This window comes from Cupressus sempervirens, chromosome 1, assembly GCF_028749045.1.
Source record: "Cupressus sempervirens isolate cs-2001-9-10 chromosome 1, ASM2874904v1, whole genome shotgun sequence".
Classification (NCBI taxonomy): Eukaryota; Viridiplantae; Streptophyta; class Pinopsida; order Cupressales; family Cupressaceae; genus Cupressus; species Cupressus sempervirens.
This window is the reverse complement of record NC_143118.1, coordinates 274,152,910-274,179,014: the sequence shown is the minus strand read 5'-3', so window position 1 is coordinate 274,179,014 and position 26,105 is coordinate 274,152,910. Positions and strand designations below refer to the sequence as shown.

General features: G+C 36.1%; 1 protein-coding gene and 1 long non-coding RNA gene across 2 annotated transcripts; both read right to left on the bottom strand.

The window, feature by feature from the left end:
- Window positions 1-417: 417 nt before the first annotated feature.
- On the bottom strand, window positions 418-2,111 carry LOC149577179 (uncharacterized). The gene is made up of 4 exons (XM_089795823.1): window positions 2,092-2,111; window positions 1,332-2,001; window positions 963-1,056; window positions 418-893 (listed from the first exon to the last, which is right to left on the bottom strand). The coding sequence occupies exons 1-4, from the start codon at window positions 2,109-2,111 to the stop codon at window positions 418-420; spliced, it is 1,260 nt and encodes a 419-aa protein (XP_089651949.1).
- A 22,319-nt stretch (window positions 2,112-24,430) lies between these two features.
- Window positions 24,431-25,680, bottom strand: LOC149577178 (uncharacterized). Its single transcript, XR_016364429.1, has 4 exons — window positions 25,487-25,680; window positions 25,059-25,349; window positions 24,886-24,973; window positions 24,431-24,765 (listed from the first exon to the last, which is right to left on the bottom strand). It is a non-coding gene; the product is annotated as an uncharacterized LOC149577178 (long non-coding RNA).
- Window positions 25,681-26,105: the final 425 nt, after the last annotated feature.

Here is a 26,105-nt window from a genome sequence, read left to right as displayed (position 1 = left end):
AATTTTCTATTGAAACGATCCACCAGCATATCCCAAAAGGATTCCGGGGGTTTAGCTCCAAGAGGGAGACCTAAGTAAGTGGAAGGGAGAACGCTAGCATTGCATCCCAGAATGTTAGCAATCTTCTTCTCCCTCCTACTCGAGGTGTTGAAGAAGAACACAGAACTTTTATCCTAATTGATCAGTTGACTAGAGGCCTCAAAGTAGGTGTTCAAAATACTTTTAACAGACTTGGCTTCCTTAACAAAGGACTCTCCCCCCATGATAGTATCATCGACAAACTGTTGATGAGTGAAAACTGAAGGGCCAGAGGAGGGTTTCAATCCCACTAGGAACTGCTTCAATTCTTTTGGTGGAGATGAGCTTCCCCAAACCTTCAGCCATGCTAATGAACAAGATGGGGGACAAAGGGTCACCCTATCTGAGGCCCCTAGAGGGTTTAAAGAAGTCGGAAGGCGCACCGTTCACCAAGACAGCAAAAGGAGTGTTGATCAACTGAGAAAAGATCTCCCTCACCTTAGAATTGAATCCAAAAGCCTCAAGAATCCGGTCCAAGAACCTACAGTCCACTCTATCATAAGCCTTAGAGAGGTCCAGTTTAAGAAGGAAGCCCTCCTGCCTGCCAGCATCCAGAGAGTGAATAACCTCATGAACATTCATAATGGAATCTAGAATTTGCCTACCTGGGACAAACCCTGATTGCAGGGGAGAGATGATAGCCGGCAGGATACGTAAAAGGCGGTTGGCCAAGACCTTAGCAAAGATCTTATAAAAGGAATTACAAAGACTAATAGGCCTAAAAGCACCAAAGGCGTCAACTCCAGCAGTCTTAGGAACAAGAACAAGGAAGGTGGCATTGACTTCTTTCAGGAGATCCCTTGCTCCAAAGAATTCTTGAACAACATGGACAACATCCACATGAATAATTTCCCAGAAGATCTGAAAGAAGAAAGTGGGAAAACCATCCGAACTAGGGGCCTTCTCAGCGAGAAGGCCAAAAACTTCCTCTTTAATTTCCTGGTGCTTGGGGATGGCCAACAGGTTCCAGTTCTGGTCCTGCAAAATTAAATTGGGGATAGACCTGATAACCTCATCCTGGTCATCCAAGTTCAAGTTGAGATCCTTAGTGAGAATATCAGAGAAATATTTTATGGCTTCTTCAGCTATCAACTGGTCATCTTTGATGGTCTCATTCCCAATCTTGATTTCGTTGATTCTATTATTGCATGGTGTTTCAAAGTGGACAAGTGGAAGAAACGGGTGTTTTTGTCTCCTTCCTTAAGCCAAACTGCTCTAGATCTTTGTCTCCAAAACATCTCCTCTTTCCCAACCACATTATGAAGCGCAAAAAGGATTTTCTTCTCAGCATTGAAAGAGACCTCATCATACCCCCAGGATTGGATGCCGATCTGAACATCCACAAGATTGCTCATCAGTTTTTCTTTGTCCTGAAACATATTGCCGAAATCAGACTTGTTCCACTTGCGGATTTCAAATTTGATAAAACAAAGTTTCTTAGCCACCTTGTACATAGCCATGCCATCCACGGCAATGCCCCACCACTCCTTAATTTTTAGGCATAAACCAGGGTGGTCCAGCCACATCTTCTCAAATTTGAACGGAAAAGCTTTCTTCCTGTTGATCTTGTCCAAAGAGAGGGCGATCGGTGAGTGATCAAAGCCAATTCTAACCAAAGCAGAGAGTTTACAATGGAAACCACCCAACCAATCCAAGGAGATGAGAGCCTTGTCCAATCTAACCTGAATGCAATCCTGACCCACTCTTCTGTTAGACCAAGTAAACTTGCAACCCCCTAGGTCCACATCCATAAGAGCTAAGTCTCGAATCAAATCCGCCAAGTTTTGCCTGCTTTCCCCATCCAGCGGGAGCCCACCTAACTTGTCCAAAGTAAGGAGAGGAGTGTTGAAATCACCAATGACGATACATTTAGATCCCTCCAGTTGAGAGACCAGGTCACGGATTTTGGTCCAGAATAATCTTCTATCATTTGGGTATTGGGAGCATACAGATTCAATAAAAACCAGCTATTTTGGTCCGCTGGGTTAAAAAATTTGGTAGGAATAGAGTTACCTAAGAATAATAGGATCCATAATATCTTCCAGGTATTACAGTAAAAGAAAGTACTTGGACGATAAATTAATCCATCTGAAGAATTACCCCCACTTGGTGATGAGGGTAAACTCATCCTAGAACCAGAAAAGGTTTTGAAATTGAAGGAGAAGAAGTTGAGTAAGATCATTGAAAAATATCTCATCGAATGGAAAGACCTGCTTGAAGAAGACGCAATTTGGGAAGGAGCAAAAAAGTTTTAGCACCTAAACCTTAAACTGCTTGAGGACAAGCAAATTTAGGAGCAGTGGACCATAAAGGCCTGATTTGTAATTAGTATTTCAAAATAATTCATTAAAACTATATACTAATTGAATATGTATTGATCAAGCATCATTGTTATTATTAAATAGTAAATAATAAATAACTAATCTCCATACACTAGGAGTGTTCCTCTTGACAACAGCAAGTTGAACATTGGTGAGTCTCACATGGGCCTAGGAATCATTTCAATCAGGGCCACATAGAAATCTGGCGTGGGAGTTAAGACAACAAACAAACCTTAATATTGTCGGTTGAAACAGGCACACGATCAAGCAATACTAGCAAAAGGGCCACATCCTTCAAATGTAATGAGGTTATAAACCATCAGCCATCACGAGAGGAAAAAGGCACCAGTCAGGACATTATAAGACACTCATCCAAAGAGTCAAAACATATATTTCCTCTATTAGCTACACGATATCTATTTATAAACAAAGCATAAACTGATATATACATATATATATAGAGAGAGAGAGAGATAGATCGATAGATTTTGTATCAGGTTTGTACAGTGTCATCCAACTCTCTGTCAAATCATTGATGAACATATAATACATATAGATAAAAATTTATAATCAAGTGTACAATTCATATTCAACCTCAGTACTATTTGATCTGAGAAGGAGCTATAATGTTTTCCAAGAAGGGGATTGTCTAAATCCCATCAATAGTTTTACTCCCAAGACAAGGTAGCGGCTAGTGTCCCAGAAGCCTCTAGGGAAAGTTCCAAGATAGGATACGGGCTTAAACCTATAAAGTTTCAGGAAGCCTATTGTAGTTGGACTCTAGGCACCTTGGCCACATGCCTAATGCGTCATTCATTAAGTTGAAATAATAACAAGGATGGATATGAGTGTTAATTAATATACAGATAACTTCACTAGTTAAATCGATGAATAATTCTTCTTATTTCAAATGTCCTGGATTGAATAATTATATCTTTATCCATTTAGCTTAGGACATAAATATCAAATTTGTGTTAAATTGGTAATAACTAAATCTAGACCCACCAGGGGACATTACACCATCTCATGAACAGTGTTGAAATCTCTACCAAGGGGAATTTAATTTTGAAGATTATGAACATTCTACACAAATAAGTCTAATAAAGACTGTCATCAGAGGTAACAGGTGTAACTGATATCAAATCCAACATTTATAAGATTAGGAGATTTCTTGGTAAGTCCAATGAATCTTTGGTTAAAATCACTGGACAGTCAAAACAAATAACAAAGCAAATGTTAAGGGATGGAGGAGTCATTCAGTCCATGAGAGTCCAAGGGGCCAAGACAGTGGTAATAATAGGGACAGCTGTGATGGTCGCAAAGAACATAAAGGTTTTAAGACAGTCCATAAGGAAACTAATGATGAATGATTGTCAAAAAAAGACGTAAGAATAATGATGATAATAGAATAAAGTGACAGTTCCAACTCATGGTAGGGATCAATCATGAGGTTATAACTCTAAAGAAAGTTTCATGGTGCTGACAACCTCTGTGTAGGAAAGAAAAAGCTCTAAAGATAGGGTTCAAACTTATACAAGATCATCCCTATGAAGACTGCCCAGAAAGGTTTCAACAGTCGGATAAACTCTGTTCATGAAGAAGAACCATGCATAGCCATAAAGGAAGTTCACAATTTTACTAGAATAATCATAGTGTTAAATACATATGGAAGCACAGTCTTAATTGTATGACGCAATGATTATAATTTATAACACTTTCAAAAGGTGGAGTCATAACGTAAGGTTTGTCGTAATCTTTTCAAATATAAAAGTGAACAATGATAGTCGTCAAAAGAAATAGAAGCATGTTAAATGGCATAAGATTAAACCATAGTCAAACATACAAAAGGGCAGATATATGGATTTTTTTGAGACAATGCAACCAGAATACTCATTGTCAGAGGATTTAGTTCTGAATTTGGGATGCATTTTCGAGACTTTGACATGTATAAAGACCCCTCACGGATAAGGGGCTTAGGTTCAAGCCATTAAAGGACAATTTTAAAAAGTTAATTATCAGAATATTAAGTCTGATTCTATTGCGTTGTAGATGTTAACTGTACGAATATTTAGTCCGCAAACGGATCATAAGTTTCCTTGTTTGAGGTATTTCGTTCTTTTCTATTTTCCATGTGTGGGATACCTATTCGACTTTTGTTCATTATAGGAGAAAATAATGTAAGGAAAACAAGAGGGACAAGATCTGAGGACTATGTAAACATTTTATAAAGCTTAACCTTATAGTGAAATATTGAAACTACATGATACTGCTGTAAGAGGGAAGGCATTCATCAAAAGGACTATTTCCATCTACGGCTACCATTGATATTAACTAAATAAATAGAGTTCCCATCATCAAGTATGTGAAAATCATAAAAGGGAAACTATCACGGATTATCATCTTATAAAATATGCAGCTTAGCATCAATTTTGAAGTGCATTTGTTACAACCAAAGTTGCATGGATACAAATACAGATAGAAATAAGAGTATGGTATTGGATACAGATACCACCATTTTTTAAGAGCTCCAATTTGGATCCAGTGGACACAAAATTCATGTTATTAAGACACTTTTCTAAGTTATTACACAATATTTTCATTACTTCAAAAGCAATATAGACAAATAATTGCTGCATAGATAATTATAAGTTGATTTATATTTAAAATATTCAAAAAATGGGTTGCTGAAATTGAAAAACGTTTCATTTGGTTTAGTTTTTTGTTTATACCAACTTAAAAAGTTGCATGATTGTCATTTATTTTAAATTAAAGAAAATTTATGTACTTTTTTTTTGCGAAATCAACTCTCAAACTATTTGGCATAGTTGAAACTATGGATTCTTGGGCAAGTGTGGGTAGAGAATCCAATGTATTTCCATGCCATATCATATTTGTAACCGATAGAGATATAAGGATATGCGTGTCTAATGCAGGGCAGAGGAGTTTCTGGTTACTTTGGTTGCAACTGCTTTTAATAATGCATAGGATGAGGTAACATATTTATCCTTGTAGAAATGTGAACTAGAAGATGTGTCTAATGATCAAAAAGTTACTAGAAGGTTATTGTGAAAATGCAAGAAGACGATTAGCATATGCAAATGAGACAATAAAATAATAACTGAAGTGGATCATCCCACAGTACGAAGTGCATGCACAACTGAGTCATATGTCATTGTATGTCACAAAGGGGGGATATTCATAAATCTAGTTTAGTTTTAATTCCTCTGTTAATCCAGAGGTAACTATCATAGCTGATTCACAACAAATGGCATCGGAGTGGGGCATCTGAACTCATTCGTTGGACATCTTTTCCTTCTTATTTTAAAAATGTACAACACAATGGCAAAGAATCTATGAATTATACAACATCAGATTTCAAATACAGATGTTGCAGCTGTTTTGACAAATGCATAATATGAGGCAACATATTTAGTCTTGAAGAGATGAGAATTGAAAGATGCATCCAAATGATAAAAAATTGGGAGAAAAGTTATTGGGAAAATGCTGGAAGATGATGTGTATGCATCACTGAGAAAAAAAAAAGCCTGTAGCAGAGAGATCCTTAGTAAGCAAGAGCATGCACAACTGAAACTTAATCATTTACAGAAAATATCAAAAAGGGGAAATCTACATAAACTTAGTACACTTTGAAATCCTCTGTTAATCTAGGGTAGTTATCATGGCTGATCTACAATAGATGGTGTTGAAGCAGGACACTCAAACTCAACAGTTGGAAACCATCTTCTTCCTGATTGAGAAAACATATAGTGTGACTGGTAAAGACATTGTGGATAACTCTATGGAGACAAAGTGGCAGTTGGATCACCTTGAAAAAATAATTGAGGAAAACAGGGGAATGAACGTGATGGGCATTCTCGGGATGTTGGTGTAACATACAACACACAGTTGATCAACAATGTTGGTATTATGAGGCTCTTTTCTGTGAACTGGTAAACTAGATTTGATGATACAGTACACAGTCCATAAGTTGAGAAACAAGGGCAAACTTTTTGATGTGTAATGAGCTATGAGATTGCTTTAATGCTTCTCAAGATTTGAATTCAGAGTAGTCATGGTCATCCATCAAAAGACATAACACCAAGGGTCCATTACTAACCCTATTGGGAACAAAAGATTGCAGCCTTATTAATCTTGTTATGAATCTAAATTACAAGCTGGCGTCCTAATTACCTCCCAATGCATTGGATGGGATATTTTTAGCAATTATATAGAACTTTTGACCCTAAATATTTATGTGAGAAGAACAAAGTATAAATTATTATAGTTAATAGTCTTTTGATCTGATAAATGGACTACTGAATGATATTCGGTAGGTCAGTGTTCGGTTTTTCACAAGTCACATTATTATGGTTTATAAAATCTAAATGAAACACTTGTACTAATAAAATGTAAATATTTAATGCATTTGAAGGGTTCTAGAAATAAGTACAAAAAAATCCATAAGCCTGTTATAATTAAATGAAAATACCAATTGTATACGAGATATTCACAATCTGCATCCACTATTACATTGTTGTTTGCAAACATCTATTCTTGGTTTCTACGAATTTAATTTGATTATAATGCTAATATTAATAGCATATAAACTTTACAAAATCAAATCATGCAATGAATGGGGACACTTTGCCCGTGAATGTCAAAACCAACAAAGTGGCAGAAGCATGTTGTGTCGGTGGTGTGGGTCAGGGAACCACGAAGATGCTGATTGCCCGAAAGGGAAAGAAGCGAACATGTTGGAAGTAACAAAAATCAGATGAGGAAATAATGGTCATTACTAGACAAAGGAAATAATGGTCGTTACTAGACTACAAGCAAAGAGAGCTTCATACCCAGATTCCCAGACAGAAAAGAAAAGATTTAAGGATGAATGAATGACATAAGAAGAGGAACAAAGACAGAACCGGGAGACAACAAGTACTCCTGTACTCTTACCATTAGAGGCCAATATAATAAAGCAGATGTTACAAGCTATTGTACCTGTAAGGGTGGCGGACTTGCTAGAAACATTTCCCCAACTAAGGGTAGCAATTTTTGGGACAGAGCAAAATAATACCAGCCAAAACAAAGACAAGCTCATGGAAGATGTTAGAAGATCTCCATGAAGGGAACTGCGAACCCTAGATCCAATGTTGTTCACTGTGGGGATAGAAGAACGATTGTTTTAGCGAAAATGGACATTATGGATGTAATGTCCCCACTGGTTGCCAACATCAAAATTTCAGGGACTAGCCTAATATTGGATCCTCGTAGGCTAATGAGGATGGTTAGAGGGTCTTCTAAGGATTGATTCATCTCCAACATTCAACGATTTATGGATTTGGCCTTCGTTCGATGTCATGTGGACTCCATTTTCCATACTATGTATAGTAAGTCAAGGTTAATAGAGATGGACCCTTTCTATTTTAGAAAATGTATTTGGTAACTTGGAGAATTATGAGGAGAGATTCCTATTTCAGACAGTATGGCAATCAGACAAGTATTTCAAGAGATATTAAAGTTCAAGTGACTTAAGTGATTTATTTAAATATTTTAATGTTATAAAGTTATGAAGTTACTTAAGTGACTAAAAGACGAAATTGGCTTTTAATCCCACATTGCCTAGTTGTTTGTGTCTTCCCTCATATTGAGGTTATAAAAGCGTGAAGCTACATTAGGATTGACACCATGAATATATGTTATCATTCAAATCCTAATCGGTTGCTTGAATGTGAATGTGTCTTCTTAGGGATGAAAACCCTTAAGAAAGTTTGAGAAGTTGGACGTAGCCCTAGCCCTCTTGGAGATTTCAATAGCTGCAAGTAAGGAGTTACAGATTATTACATTATATCAAAAGTCTACATTAATATAGGAAGGCGATATGTATTTCTTTGGTTATACCAGTTGGTGATAACGTATGATCAAATGATCATTATTTTCAGAGTTGTATGAGGGATTGCAATATAGCAGCAGTAGACACCTACAACGATCACCAGATCATTTGAAGAAGAATGGTGGAGCTTGGGAGTAATTACATGTTAGAGGGGTGACGGTTCATTAAGACCAGTCATGTTGCTACCCAATTGGGTGTCTACCCGCACCTAACAGTCATAGCTGGATTACTGGTCTGATCACAGGAGTGTAGCGTGAGAACAGAATATGTTCAAGCACCCGTAGATGGTAGGTTCTAGATAGTGGGAGAGCCTGGGTTGTAGTAGTTATCAACTGGATGGCGTGATAAGGGGTACATTGACTACAATTGGGAGAGGACTTAACATCACTGTCAGTCATCTTCAGATATGCATTAACTATAACAGGAGTGTAGACAGTTCCACATTTGTGGCCTTCAAGCTTGACTAAACACGATACAACACTAGTCGGGTCGCCACATTGAGATGAGCTAGTGTTGATAGAAGTCATACATTTGGAGAAATGTGAGAGATCATACTGACCTGCAAGCATTTGCATGGTTCCAAGTTTCATCATTTCTTGTTTACGGTTTGAAAGACTATCATTAAATGTTTCAAATCATTGCTAAGGCCATATGAATGAGTTTAGCTTTCTTTATTCAACATCCAAAACAGTAGACCATTCGTAGAGTTAAATCTGATGTTACTGTTTTAAGCATTGTCATTGTAGGTGTTCCATTTTACTTTGTATGAAATTCTCTGTCATTGTTGCTGCATTATTGGAAATTGAAATATTTCAGTGGCATTATAGCATAATACTTAGATTACAAACCAACTATTTGAAGAAATTCCACTAGTCCTAGTTTGAACTCTTTGCTCAGGCGGAGAATATTACAATGGACTATAAATTCACTAATACTATTGTGGATGGAGGGTAGGGAGTGAATGTACTTCTCGAAGAAACATAGAAAGGTTTGGGTAAACCAAGACTATGGCCACCTACCTTCTATTGGGTGAGACCAAACCAACGTGGCATAAAACTACTTGCCATGCTCATGGCTTAGAAAGTAATGGTGGGAGCACAACAGTTCTTCCTAGACTTTGCAACCACTTCCTAGACTTTGCAACCACAACCCTAGAAAAGATGATACGACGCTCTACTAGGTAGGGAATGGTTGGCCACGATAAAAGGCAACCATAACCAGAAAAAGAACATCATATCCATTGAAAGTGATGAGAAAAGTTATACCATCGAAGTGCGAAGCCAAACAATGAGCCACGAGCTTGCATCTAATTCAAAATCTAAAGGGGGAATCGATTATTAAGGCTCGGTAATTGCTTGGAGATGAATCTAGTTCTCTTAACGGATTATTCAATTGGTAAATAAAAGATTATGGGGTGTTTCAACCGAGTTTGATGAAATATAGAGGGATGGAACCAAATGAGGATGGGGTGTTAAGGCTCAATAGTTTCTCGGAGATGAAACTAGTTCTCTATATGGATTATTCCTTTGCCAAATGGAAGATTATGAGGTGTTTCAACCAAGTTGTCACATGCTGGAAGTTGCAAGAATAGAGGAAAATAAGGAAACGTACCCAACAAAGTACAAGGAATATAAAAAGGGGAGGGCTAGGGTAGACGACACACCCACTCACCGATTTCAGGAAGGATTGAGGAAGAAACTAAGAAAAGAAATGCAAGATGACACACTGAATAAACAAAAAAATAGGGGAAGGAAGGCCGCTTAAATAAATTAAGAAGTTTAAAGACTAAGGCAGGAAGCTCTTTAGGAAGAATTAATGGAAAACAGAGAAAAGTAAAAACAGATTTCAAAAAAATAAGTGGTGAAAGCAACCTAACCCTGACTAGTCAAGAGTAAAAGATCATGACATCCCTAACTCCAAGTCCTTATGTATGAGGGCAATGGAAAGATCCATATGAGGCCAAGGAAGCAAGTGAGAGGCAAACTACAAAACCAGAGGAGTCTCTATACATAGGGCAAGGAAGCCATACAACTAGTGGAAGGAAATTTGTACCCATACACACATGCCAACATATGTGGTACGCATACAGCATAGGTAGGACACAAAACGTCTAAACGCCTGGGTAGATAGAGAAAGCACGTACGAAGAAGGTCGCACACCACACGACTGGGAAGACACGTAAGACATGTACAAATAAGGTTGTGTGGCACATGATTAAACGGCATAGAAGGCCCATACTAAGAAGGTCGAAAGGCATACCACACCAAGGAAGGTTGTATGAGGAGGGTCGAAAGGCATACAGCGTAGCGTCTTGGGAGAAAGGGACACATGTGCACAAAAGAAGCCTAAACAAGCACAAGGAGGCAAGATGCCATACTACCGAAGGTCATATGAAGCATGACGATGAAAGGAGGAAGAATGACTTTGTAGACATACGGAGGACGACACTAATAGCTCGTATGCAGAAAAGGAAAACAACTAGTGTACAAACAAGAAGCATAAACCAATCCAAGTATTTTGTGCGTCGCACCATAACAAGTTGGCTCATATACCTTGCAAAACAAACCATGTTGGACATTGTGCATGTATGCATGAGGGAGCAAGAAATAGACTCTGTACACAGACCATATGAAAAAAGTCACAAATCGTACGACAGAAGAGAAACATGCAAACTTGTACAACACTGGCATTGCCTTTATTGGCAAAAATTTGGAGCGCATGGATGATGACCATAGAAGAAGCTCATACAAGAGGAGCATATAGCGTAGCATCTTGGGAGAAAGGGACATGTGCACAAAAGAAGCGTTAACAAGCACAAGGAGGCAGGATGCATATTACCAAAGGTTATATGAAGCATGACGATGAAAAGAGGAAGAATGACTTTGTACACATATGGAGGACGACACTAATAGCCCGTATGCAAAAAAGGAAAACAACTAGCGTATGAAAAAGAAGTGTACGCCAGTCCAAGTATTTGTGCATCACACCATAACAAGTTGGCTCGTATACCTTGTAGAACAAGTTGTACACCTTGTTGGACATCATGCATGTACGCAGGAGGGAGCGAGAAATAGAATTTGTACACAAACCATATGCAAAAAGTCACAAACCATACAAAAGAAGAGCAACATGCAAACTCGTACGACACTGTCGTTGCCTTTATTGGCAACAATTTGGAGCACATGGATGACAACCATAAAAGAAGCTTGTACAAGAGAAGCATGCACACCATATAATTTCAGTACACATGAAGCCCATACAACCAGGAGGGAAGCTCGAAAATTAATGTAAAAGGTTAGCACGCTTAGAAGGAAGCAAAGGGAGATGGTAGTTGGCAATCTGATGGAAGTTGGCAAAGGAGAGATGGCATCAGAAAAAAATCAAATGATGTGTACCATGGAATTTTGTGTGGTTTTGAAGGTTCCAATTTGGTCCTAGTGGCTTGGGCATTGTCCCTCAACCCTGCCTTGTATTGCAATAGGGAGCATGCCTGGGGCACTGCCCCCGAACCTCACGAGGGGCATTCTCCTTGACCTTTGCAAGGGGCACTGCCCCTTGACCCCGCTAAGGGAGTTGCCCCAAACCCCCCCTTTTATTTTTGAACTACACTACAACTTTGAGTTTGTGCAGTATAAGTGATTATGTACGCTATGGTCACTAATTTTCCTTGATATTACTTGATGTGTCGTTTGCAAGATGATTTTTTTCTTGTCTAGGGGGGCATGATGATGTAGGAAGCAATTATGCTAGGAATATCACTTTGTTATGTATAGTGTAATCTGATTCTATGCTATTCCATACTACTGTTGTATTTCATCTATCTCTAGCATTATGCAATCCTATATAATACATATTTGGCATGTAAGCACCTCCATATTTGGATATAAATACTTCCATATGGCATATAAACACGTCCATATCTGGTCTATAAACACTTCAACAATTGGCACATAACATCTATACACTATAATCACTAAACCCAATTGTTAGCTTGCTTTATATTCTCACTATATTGGGTAGTAATTAGCTATTAAAGGCCTCTCTGCATCGAGGCCAGAGGTTGAGTGTCCTGGAAGAAGATAAAGAAGGATTATTGTTGATTTTCTAGTTTTACACATTTTTCCCTAATTCTCAAATCGATAAAGATTTTGCAGGCCCTACTCGGACACCATAACCCTTGTTTGAACCCCTCACTACCTAGGGTTTTGTAACTAAAATGCTAATAATATACCATTCTACTATGGGAAAAATCTGATCCTTGGTGGAATGGTTATAATATTAGTCTACTTTAAGATTTAATCTGTATTACATTATGGGCTGGTGTTTGGTAGGAGTAAATCGGTGGCCTAGCCTTGCATATTGTTATGTGACAACCTACTTTTAATGACTATGAATACAAATTAGTAATATTGTGTAAATTTGAGAGATTGAGTCACTAAAAATCCCTTGAATACCTAGTTTGGTGATGAACTTTAAATGTGTGTCCCTTGGTTTGAGTGGGCTACTACATTTTAAGGCACTTTCTTTGTATGTGCCCAAATTAGTCCTTTCAACAGTAATACCAATCAATTGTAAAGCCACTTATTCCAAACAAACCCTACCCAACTTTTATATATGTTGTAAAATGCCGCATAAAGTATCCTAAAATGTTCTTAGTTTCTGTTTATGACTTGTTTGTGAAAACTTATGCCCAAAATACCTCTTTTTCTGCTTACTTTTAGGCCTTGAAAATGTAAATAACTCAAAAGTTGATTTGTGCCTTCAAAAGCCTCTTAGATAGGCCTAATATGCCTAAATGAACGTATTGAAGGAGGTGTCATAGTAATTACTTTTGGGTGTGTGTTGAATGTTGTTGTCTAGTGTTTGAGGTCCCTTTGTGCGTAAAACATTCTCAAACTAATGTTTCTAAGTAATGTGCTTGGTTATTTCCTTATGTTTCGTTCTGTACCCAAAAAGGTAGGATGTCATTGTGAAGAGGAGTTTGAAGTTTTGTTAAAGGTATAAGTCTATTGAAAGGAGACATGTTTACAAGGTTTTGTGCTTGATCCCTTACTATATGCATCACGATGTATCTACTCCTTGAAAATCAAAGGCTTCGTAGTTTGTGGGAAAATGTTACAAAAAGTTCATTCTCTCCTCTTGATGAGACATTTTGCTCATTCTAACACCATGACTCCTAGTTTGGGAAATCTATTAACTTAGTCCCTACATATATCACAATAAATATTTTTTAATCAAGTGTACACTCCATATCCATCATACCCAATGATTATTGAAGAAGCATAAACATATGCAAAGGGGTAAGATCATAGATCACATATAGAGAGGTCTAGTTTATACACATCCTAAATACACAAAGTGACTAGATCCAACATCCATCACATTCATAATAAGAAAAACTAGCATCCATCACAAATAACCAACTCATATAAGCATCAAAAATAATAAGAATGATTGGCTCAAATGAGCATCCAAATGATAATACCTAATGGCCCTTACAAGCATCAAAAGGATAATAATAAATGGCTCAAATAAGCATCGTGAAGATAATAATGCCTGGCTTGTATACAATGTCCACCTAACACCTATCCACCTATCAAAGATAGAGAAGGAATGTCGATGCATTATGCACTAAATCATGGGTCCTATACCTTCCCCTCACTTTGGCACCAATGGGCATGGGAAGAGGAGTCAGTGAATACTGCTAGCAACAAGTCTGTTGAACCAAGAAGTAGCTTCTAAAATTCAATCCTCCTGATGACCTTCGTAATATTGTCACTTATATTAATCACAATTTAAAATAACATTCCCCATAGATCAAACTAGGTCTATGTTACTGCCAAACAACCATTCTAATGAATAAATGCTCTACTTATGGTTATGTGAACGCTAAGGTAACCACAAATCAAGCTAATGTTAAATCAAAACAAGGATAGCCTTTGGCAAACTTTTACCTTCATGACAAAGGGAAATGTAAGCTAATACAAAAGATGTAATAGCGACTATAGGCATCAATCATAAAAATAGTCTAAAGGAAAACTAACAAGTGTTACCCTACCGTATATGGGGTAGATATTGCTTTATTTTTATTTGGAATCGCAAGTTGGAATTCAAGTCGAAGATTGCAAGTTCAAGCCTGGAATATCCTCCTAGTCTTCTTGATTTGGTTGAGTCTTTTAATAGTGACCATATTAGCAAAGCAAGAGACAAGTTGATATTCTTTTTTATTCACACATGTTGTCACAACATCTGCTCATTTTAGACGTGTGGAGACCCTCATTGTTACCTATTGGCATCTCTACAGATCTTTTGCTTCCCTTAAGCCATATATACCTTGGTTTCAGGTTGTGGCTACATAGACCATATATATTTGTTTGAGTTGGGAGCTATGTTCTACCACAATTATACATATTTCACTAGCTATCCATAGTAGTGAAACCGAGTGATACATATTCCCCAAGTAAAACCTATATTGATTAGTGCATCAGGTTGTGACCTACATCATACTTTGATACATGTGACATTATTGCAATCAACACAAAAGATACAATTTTTCATCAGCAGTAGAACCACCAAGTTATCGAAAAGCTAGGTTATTAATTTTTATGAAGCTCAAAGGAAATCAGCATTTACCGTCAACATACTAAAGGACAACAATAGGACTATTCTATCAGAAAACTCCCTTCAATCAAAAAAACCTTGATCCTTACAAACTTCCCAATGCAAATTGGCATTCGTTCTCCAAGGTGAATTATTGGCCTCAATGTTACAAAACTTGTTTATCTTAAGATTCGTAGACATTTCCATCCGAGCATGTATTGTATTTTGTCATTATTTTCCTCTTGATGCATACTTGGGATTTTTTAATCATTTGCATGCACCAAAATCCCTAGAGGCAAGCCTAGTTGCAAAGAAACACCAAAAATTTTCATCCCAATTCAAACCCGCAAAGAACTAGGTCCTCCAGACGGCTAGAAGTGCTTTTTTGGGCAAAATTGAAATGTTTCTTAGCATCCACAACCCTAAAAGTTGATATGAATTGCTGTTGGTAGCCTCTCATTGTCATTTTATGTTTCCAAACAAGTTATTTTGTCTTAAGGAAAAGCACATAACTTAGAATATTAATAGTGTTTCTGATTTTCATTCCATTAGTTGAACAATGAACGTGAAACAATGATACTTGAACTCGATATTTATAATGTTTTGAATCTTTGATCTTGAAGTTGATTGAACTATATGATGGTATGATCACTATAATTACAAGTTTAACTGTTTATGGTGTTTTGTTATTTAAATGTGTTTATGCTACTATGCTACATTCTAAATTTAACTCATGCCTCATAAATATGTATATGTATATATTATAATTTTTACATGTTTTTGTACTAACGACCCCAAACGAACCCAAACCTCTTTCCAAAATTTTGATGAACTTGCGAATCGATTCTCAAACTTTGAACTGAACCCGAACCAACAATTTAGGACTTAAGTTTGTACTCATGTTGTTAGAAAATGCATAAAATTGCCAAATCTGCAACTTGTAACTTCCAACATCAAATTGCTCAAAATTTGGACGGAATCAACTGGAAATGATGTAATAAGGTATTTAAAGTATCAATGCATCGAGCCTAGAGGTTGGATGTCAATTTCGAAAATTAATCAATAAGAATTACTTGTCAGATTCCTAATTTTACACGTTTTTCCCTAACTTTATGTTTGGTACAAACTTCTCAAAAACTATATGGACACCATAACTGCATGGAATGATAGAGGAAGGAGTTAAGAGTTGTTTTGTCATGTAAAATAGTATTTTTGTGTAAATTTGAGAGCTTTAGGCACTAAAAACCCCTTCAATACGCCATTTGGTAATGAATTTAAGTGTCTGTGACCTTGGTTTGGTTGGGTTGTGCCCTTTTGACGCACTACCTTTTTAGTTGTTTCATCCACTGAATTGTTCCTTTTGCACTTGACACCACAAGAGTATACTTTGTCCCCGGAGCGCCTACGTACTCATTTCCAAATGAACCAAAGTCACGCTTAGTTCTCCTCGTACGATCCCTTAGCGGATGCATAGAAAAATGTTTCACATTGTTGCCCTTTTTTTAATGATTACTTTGGCTCAAAAAGATGATAATGATAATTGGCTTAAATAACGATCATAGAGATAATAATGCTTGGCTCATTTATAACGTCTGCCTGACAAGTCCATAATGCATCAAAAATAGAGAATGAACGTCGGTGCATTGCGCACTACACCGTGGGTCCCATTCCTTCCCCTCTCTTCTACACTAATGGACATGGGTATAGGAGTCAATGAACAACTTTCATTTTGTGCCTAAACCCAATACCCTAAAATTTATTGCTCAAAAGCCTCTTAGATATGCCTAATAAGCCTACATGAACCTATTGTAGCAAGTGCCATAGAAATTACTTTTGGGTGTGTGTTGAATATTGTTGTTGGGTGTTTGAGGTTCCTTTGTGCATAAAACATTCTCACACTAATGTTCCCAAATAATGTGGTTGGTTATTTTCCTTATGTTTCCTTTTGCAGCCAACAAGGTAGGATGTCAGTGTGAAGAGGAGTTTGAAGTTTTGTTATGAGCATAAGTCTATTGAAGGGAGATGTCTACATGGTTTTGTACTTAATCCCTTACTATTTGCATCACGATGTGTATCTGCTCGTTGGAAATCAAAGGCTTCATAGTTTGTCAACAAATGTTATGGAAAGTTCAATCTCTCCCATTGATGAGATATTTTGATCATTCTAACACCATGACTCTTAATTTGGGAAATCTATTAACTTAGACCCTATGGATATCATGATAACTATTTTAATCAATTTTGCACACCAAACCCATCAGTGCCAATCATTATTATAGAAGCATAAATATATGCAAAGCGATAAGATCATAGATCAGACACAATGGTTTCTCGAGCTAGGTCATATACAAAGAGGTCTAGTTCTTCATACAATCCTAGATACACAAAATGTCTAGATCCAACATCCCTCTCACACATAATGAGCAAATCCAATATCCATCACATAAAAAATGTTCCCAAGAAATGTGGTTGGTTATTTCCTTGTGTTTCCTTTTGTAGCCAACAAAGTAGGATGTCATTGTGAAGAGAAGTTTGAAGTTTTGTTAAGAGCATAAGTCTATTGAAGAGAGATGTTTACAAGGTTTTGTTTACTATTTGCATCACGGTGTATCTACTCGTTGGAAATCAAAGGCTTCTTAGTTTGTCAACAAATGTTATAGAAAGTTCAATCTCTCCTCTTGATGAGATATTTGATCATTCTAACACCATGACTCTTAATTTGGGAAATCTATTAACTTAGACCCTATGGATATCCTGATAACTATTTTAATCAATTCTACGCCTGTTACCCTGATAATTTACCCAAGAAGTTAAAAGAAAGTTTAGTTTTGAGAATGAGATTAAATTTTAAATGAAAAAACCTTCTCTCCCCATACGAAAACCTTTTCTCTCTACGTACTAAATTTTTTCTCTCTCTACATACTAAAATTTACTCTCTTTCTATCAACATTAACTTTTTGAAAGTTAAGGTTAGAAAGTTAGAGTTTGAGAGTTAGAGTCATGCTTGATTTTCCTAACTCTCTCTCCCCATACTAAAGTTTTCTCTCTTTCTATCAACCTTAACTTTTTGAAAGCTAAGGTTAGAAAGTTAGAGTTTGAGAGTTAGAATCATCAAAGTTAAAATTGGTTATGAATCATCTTTGGAATAGTCCAAATTCTAACTTTTTGAGTGGTAATGAACCTGAAAAGTTGGTTATGCCAGAATAGATTATAAATTCATGAATAGCACATGTAATAAGGGACTTTTTGGAATTTGGAATAAGGAAACACATATGTTTCGGTAATAAGACAATTTTTGGAAAGTGTGTGCAGAGGTTGTCTTTGTAATCGAAGTTTTTGTTTATGTTCTTGGTGCAAGGAAATAAAGGAATGTGCATTTTGGGTTCTTTTTCCATACTTCTAAATGGTTAAAGTATTGATTCTTTGTGATGAGTATTTTCATGGTATTGTGTAAATACTCGTGAATTATTGAATTAGCATTGTGTTAATGATAGCTTTCAAGCGTAGTTCTTGGTTGTTTTCATTAAACAATTCACATCAATTTAGGGAAGCTTTGAAGTCGTGTGGTGCATTTGTCATCAATAGCTTTCTTTTGATCTTCTAAGTTTGAATATATTTTCATTGAAAAATCAAAAATACCCATATCTTACAAGGGAGCTACCGCTCTCAAACGCAGAGGAAGATTGTAATTTGATAGTGATCAGTTGCGATCTCTCCAACTGTTGGCACACTTGTTACTGTTCATGGGACGAACAAGATTATTTTCAGAAGTAACTTCACACTGACAAATCTGTTTACCAACAATGCTTCAAACCCATTATTGTAGAAGCATAAATATATGCAAAGGGATAGATCATAGATCAGACACAGTGGTTTCTCGAGTATAGGTCATATACAAAGAGGTCTAAGTTTTCCATGTGTGGGTACCTATTTGACTATTCTTCATTATAGTAGAATTTACTAGAGAAATAATGGAGGGAAAACAAGTGGGACAGGAATTGAGGACTGTGTAAATATTTTATAAAGCTTAACCTTCTATGGAAATATTGAAACTAGATGATACTGCTGTACGAGGGAAGCCATTCATCAAAAGAACTATTTCAATCTAGGGCTACAATTGAGATTAAAGTTCCCAGTATCAAGTATGTGAAAATCGTAAAAAAGAAATTATCAAGGATTCCCATCTTATAAACTATGCAACTTAGCATCAATTTCGAAGTGCATTTGTTGCAACCAAAGTTGAATTGAAACAGATACAAATACAAGTATGGTATTGGATATGGATATGGCCATTTTCTAAGACTTCCAATATGGATATGGTTGGATACAACATTCATGAAAAACCCACATTTATTTAGGACAATTTTCTTAGTTATTACATTATTTTTTTCAGTGCTTTTAAAGCAACGTAGACAAATAATTACTGCGTAGACAATTATAAGTTGATTTAAATATTTAAAATGTTCATAAAATGGTAAATTTGCTTTGGAAGATAACTAAGAAAAATGGGTAGCTGAAATTGAAAAACATTTCATTTGGTTTAGATTTTTGTTTATACCAACTTAAAAACTTACATGATTGAAAATTTATTTTAAATTAAGGAAGGTTTATGTCATTTTTTTTGAATATCAAATCACATAGTATTTGGCACAGTTGAAAACTAAGGATATTAGGGCATATGTGGGTAAAGAGTCCAATGTGTATCCATGTCATATCATATCTGCAAACGATATTAATATGAATATAGATACAGGGATATGTGTGGCCCAGGAAGGGCAAAAGAGTTTCTGGTTACTTTGGTTACCAACTGCTTTAAAGAATGCATAGGATGAGGTAGCATATTTATCCCTGTAGAAATGTGAACTAAAAGATGCATCTACTGATCAAAAAGTTACAAGGAAGTTATTGTGAAATTGCAAGAAGATGATTGGCATATGCAAATGAGACAATAAAATAATAACTTAAGTGGATGATCCCACAATACAAAGTGCATGCACAACTGAGAGTCATTTGTCACTGTATATCACAAAGGGGGAATATCCATAAATCTAGTTCAATTTTAATTCCTCTCTTAATCTAGAGGTAGCTATCGTTCACAACAAATAGCATCAGAGTGGGGCATTTGAACTCATCAATTGGACATCTTTTTCTTCCTATTTTAGAAATGTGCAACACAACTGGCAAAGAATCTATGAATTATACAACATCAAATTTGAAATACAGATGTTGCAGCTGTTTTGATTAATCCAAAAGATTGGGTAACATATTTAGTCTTGAAGAGATGAGAATTGAAAGATGCATCGAAATGATTAAATTTTAGGAGGTAAGTTATTAGGAAAATGATGGAAGATGATGTGTATGCATAGATGAGACAAAAAAAGCCTTTAGGAGAGAGATCCTACAGTAAGCAAGAGCATGCACAAATGAAACTATGAATTATACAATATCAGATTTGAAATACAGATGTTGCAGCTGTTTTGATAAATGCATAAGATTAGGCAACATAGTTAGTCTTGAAGAGATGAGAATTGAAAGATGCATCCAAATGATAAAAGGTTGGGAGGGAAGTTATTGGGAAAATGCTGGAAGATGATGTGTATGCATAGATGAGACAAAAAAAGCCTTTAGTAGAGAGATCCTACAGTAAGCAAGAGCATGCATAACTGAAACTTCATCATTCACAGAAAATATTGAAAAGGGGAAATCTACATAAACCTAGTACACTTTGAAATCCTCTGTTAATCTAGGGTAGTTATCATGGCTGATCTACAATAGATGGTGTTTAAGCAGGACACTGAAACTCGTCAGTTGAAAACCGTCTTCTTCCTGATTGAGAAACATATCTCGCAAAGAATTTGTGAATAACTCTATGGAGACAAAGTGGCAGTTGGATCACCTTGAAAAATGAATGAGGAAAACAGGGGAATGAATGTGATGGGCATTCTCGGGATGTTGGTGTAACATACAATATGCAGTTGATGAGCAATGTTGGTATTATGAGCCTCTTTTCTATGAACTGGGAAACTGGATTTGGTGATGCAGTACACAGTCCATAGGTTACAAACAATGGCAAACATTTTAATGCGTATAATCAGCTATGAGATTGCTTTAATGCTTCTAAAGTTTTGAATTCAGATTACTCATGGTCATCCTTCAAAAGACATAACACTACGGGGCCATTACTAGCCCGTTGGGAACAAAAGATTGCAGCCTTATTAATCAAATGACAAAGCAAATGTTAAGGGATGGTGGAGTCATTCAGTGCATGAGAGCCCAAGGGGCCAAGACAGTGGCAATCATAGGGATGGTTGTGATGGTTGCAAAGATCATAAAGGTTTTAAAACAGTCCATAAAGCAACTAATAATGAATGATTGTCAAAAAAGACATAAGAATAAGGGTGATAATAGAATAAGGTGACAGTCCTAACTCATGGTAGGGATCAATCATGAGATTATAACTCTAAAGAAAGACTCATGGCAGTGACAACCTCTATTTAGGCAAGAAAAAGCTCTAAAGATAGGGTTCAAACTCATACAAGATCAGCACTATGAAGACTGCCCACTGCCCAGAAAGGTTTCAACAGTTGGATAAACTCTGTTCATGAAGAAAAACAATGCATAGCCATCAAGGTTGTTCACAATTTTACTTGAATAATCATAGTGTTAAATACATATGGAAGCACAGTCTTCATTGTATGACACAATGATTATAATTTATAACACTTTCAAAAGGTAGAATCATAATGTAAGGTTTATCATAATCTTTTGAAATATGATAGTCAAAAATGATAGTGGTCAAAAGACAAAGTAGCATGTTAGATCGCATAAGATTGAAGAATAGTCAAACATACAAAACGACAGATATATGGAGTTTTAGGAAACATTGCAGCTAAAACACTTGTTTTCAGAGGATTTGGTTCTGAATTTGGGATGCATTTTTGAGACTTTGACATGTGCAAAGGACTCCTCGCAGATAAGAGGCTTGGGTTCAAGCCATTAAAGGACAACTTTAAGAAGTTAATTATTGGAATATTGATTCTGATTCTATTGGGTGGTAATGTTAACTGTAGGAATATTGAGTCTGAAAGTGGATCAGAAGTTTTCTTGTTTGAGATATTTCTTTCTTTTCTATTTTCCATGTGTGGGTACGTATTTGACTTTTCTTCATTATAGTAGAATTTACTAGAGAAATAATGGAGGGAAAACAAGAGGGACAAGATCTGAGGACTATGTAAATATTTTATAAAGCTTAATCTTCTATTCAAATATTGAAACTAGATGATACTGCTGTAAGAGGGAAGGCATTCACCAAAAGGACTATTTCAATCTATGGCTACCATTGAGATTGACAAAAAAACTAGAGTTCCCATCATCAAGTATGTGAAAATCATAAAAAAGAAACAATCACGGATTCTCATCTTATAAACTATGCAACTTGGCATCAATTTCGAAGTGCATTTGTTGCAACCAAAGTTGCATTGATACAAATACAGATACAGATACAAATACGAGTATGGTATTGGATACGGAAAAGGCCATTTTTTGAGACTTCCAATATGGATACAGTTGGATACAACATTCATGAAAACCCCACATTTATTTAAGACAATTTTCTAACACGATATTTTCATTACTTCAAAAGCAATATAGACAAATAATTACTGCATAGATAATTATAAGTTGATTTAAATATTTAAAATGTTAAAAAAATGGTAATTTTGCTTTGGAAGATAACCGAGAAGAATGGGTAGCTGAAATTGAAAAACATTTCATTTGGTTTAGATTTTTGTTTATACCAACTTAAAAAGTTGCGTGATTGAAAATTTATTTTAAATTAAGGAAGGTTTATGTCGATTTTTTTGAAAATCAAATCACATAGTATTTGGCACAGTTGAAAACTATGGATTTTTGAGCACATGTGGGTAGAGAGTCCCATGTGTACCATCCCATATCATATCTGTAACCGATATAGATAAGAATGTAGATACAGGAATATGCGTGGCCAAGGAAGGGCAGAGGAGTTTCTGGTTACTTTGGTTGCAACTGCTTTAAAGAATGCATATGATGAGGTAGCATATTTATCCTCATAGTAATGTGAACTAAAAGATGCATCTACTGATCAAAAAGTTACTAGGAAGTTATTGTGAAAATGTAAGAAGATGATTAGCATATGCAAATGCGACAATAAAATAATTAACTGAAGTGGATGATCCCACAGTACGAAGGACATGCAGAACTCAAAGTCATTTGCCATGGTATGTCACAAAGGAGGAATATCCATAAAACTAGTTCAGTTTTAATTCTTCTGTTAATCCAGAGGTAGCTATCATAGCTGATTCACAACAAATGGCATCAGAGTGGGGCATTTGAACTTATCACTTAGACATCTTTTCTTCCTATTTTAGAAATGTACAACACAACTGCAAAGAATCTTATGAATTATACAACATCAGATTTGAAATACAGATGTTGCAGCTGTTTTGATAAATGCATAGGATTGGGCAACATATTTAGTCTTGAAGAGATGAGAATTGAAAGATGCATCCAAATGATAAAAAATTGGGAGGTAAGTTATTGGGAAAATGCTGGAAGATGATGTGTATGCATAGATGAGACAAAAATAGCCTTTAGTAGAGAGATACTACAGTAAGCAAGAGCATGCACAACTGAAACTTCATCATTCATAGAAAATATCAAAAAGGGAAAATCTACATAAACCTAGTACACTTTGAAATCCTCTGTTAATCTAGGGTAGTTATCATGGCTGGTCTACAATAGATGGTGTTTAAACAGGACGCTGAAACTCATCATTGGAGACCATCTTCTTCCTGATTGAGAAACACATAGTCTGACTAGCAAAGAATTTGTGGATAAATCTATGTAGACAAAGTGGCGGTTGGATCACCTTGAAAAAATGAATTGAGGAAAACAGGGGAATGAAATGTGATACACATTCTCGGGATGCTGTTGTAACATACAATATACAGTTGATGAGCAATGTTGGTATTATGAGCCTCTTTTCTATGAACAGGGAAACTGGATTTTGTGATGGAGTACACAGTCCATAGGTTGACAAACAATGGCAAACTTTTAACGCATAATGAGCTATGAGATTGCTTTAGTGCTTCTAAAGGTTTGAATTCAGATTACTCATGGTCATCCTTCAAAAGAAATACCCCTATGGGGCCATTACTAGCCCATTGGGAACAAAAGATTGCAGCCTTATTATAATCTTGTTGTGATTCTAAATTACAAGCTGGCATCTTAATTATATTCCAACAAATTGGATGGGATATTTTTAGCAATTATATGGAATATTTGACCCTAAATATTAATATGAGAAGGACAATATTTAAGAACAAAGTATAAATTATTGCAGTTTATTGTCTTTTGATCTGATATATGGCCTACTGAATGATATTTGGCAGGTCAGTGTTCAGTTTTTCACAAGTTACATTATTATGGTTTATAAAATTTAAGTGAAACACTCGTGCTAATAAAATGTAAATATTTAATGCATTTGAAGGGTTTTAGAAATAAGTACAAACAAAAGCATAAGCATATTATAATCAAACGAAAATTCCAATTGTGCACGAGATATTCACAATCTACATCACCTACTACATTGTTGTTTGGGAACATCTATTCTCGGTTCCTACTAATTAAATTTGATTATCATGATAATTTTATTAGCACATAAGCTTTACAGTATCTAACTATGCTATAACCAACCTTTAGCAATATGGTTGCAATGCCCTGTAGATTGGGCCGCTTGATAGACATCAGAGTCACTCATATGTGGGACACAACATTCCTTCGCAGAAGATTGGAAGATATGAGTATTGGGGAGTACGCAAATCAACAAACCACTGAATTCTGCAACAAAGATCAATCTAATCTTATTAGACTACAATTCCCCTCTTCCTGAACCCAAATCTGAATTGATTTCAAAAATGTAATTCAAAAGCAAACAAGGGCCAATGAAAAAGGCCTCACTCTAAATGAACGCCCATTTGAGTCCAATATTACCAGGAAAACAACTATTCCTCTCTTTCTTTCGTCTAAGTTCAATCAAGTCAGAAAACTGCAAAAGATGAGGAAAACAATAGTTAAGATTCACAAAGTGATGCATAAGCAAGATCTTTCTTACAGAAGAAATTCAATTTTACCTGTGTTGCCACTCGTCATCCTTCCCGCACATTGTTTTGTATTCTGATACAGGCGCGGGTATTAATGATTTAAGCTCTCTATAATAATCATTCCTCGATTCCTTACAAACCCTACCGTCCATCTTCCCTTCCGATAGAAATATATGAAAAGAATTAGAGTTCTCGAATTGCTCGAAGAAAAGCAGAAGCTCCAGTCCACTCCCTCTTCTGCCACTCTACCATTACAATTCTGACGTTCCAACTTCTTCTTCTTCTCGGAATTCCCGTCTTGGGGTCTCAAGTTTTGCATCTCTGACACATAAGCTATAATTAAAATCAGTAAAGGCGGAGGTAAACCTAAAAACCCTCCCAATGTGCAAACAAGCGACGAGAGAAAACCCAAGAAACTGTAAGCATGATCAGATTCCCTAAAAATAAAATCTCCTCACCAATTTATAATGTGAATTCCCCATATTGTTGCAATTTTCGCGACAAAGCCTCAAATGCCCTGTCAGAGAACTCTTCGAAGAATTTTCTGGTTTACATTCTTCTATGAAGCTACTCTTTTCAATTCATGCTACAGAGACAAAGGCACAAATATCGAAATTGCCAGAGCCACAAAGGCTAAAAGGAAATAGAATTGCCGCTAATTTGGACAAAAAAATCATAAATAAAAGCCTAAGTCGAGAATTTTTCGAACGGTCATATGCAGAATAACTGTCATTTTCTCTAGAGCCGTTGGACCGCGGCGAGAAAAAAAAGGCACACATTTTAAAATAAAAAATAATCCGAAATTTTTAATTTACTAATTAAAAACTATGATTTTAATATGATATTTAATCTAAAAAAATTGATATTGTATTTACATTAAATTTGAAAAAAATAAATACTGTTTTTACCAAATTAATGCTGAAGTTATTTGCTTACTAATTAAAATGCAAGATTTCATATGATGTTGCCAATAGTGGCATGTTGTGATGGTTATGTTGTTGCATTGTTATCCTTGCCATCAAGGTTCAAATCTCATGGGGATGAGGTCCCCCGTTTGTGGCCTCACTAGTTCATAGC

Excerpts from the sequence above, each read along its gene's own strand:
- LOC149577179 (XM_089795823.1), bottom strand. The coding sequence starts at position 2,111 with ATGGATCCTATTATTCTTAG. Across the intron at positions 1,057-1,331 it reads TTTTTGCGCTTCATAATGTG|GACCAGAACTGGAACCTGTT; the intron begins GTTGGGAAAGAG and ends TTAATTTTGCAG. Across the intron at positions 894-962 it reads GAAGGCCCCTAGTTCGGATG|AATTCTTTGGAGCAAGGGAT; the intron begins GTTTTCCCACTT and ends ATGTTGTTCAAG.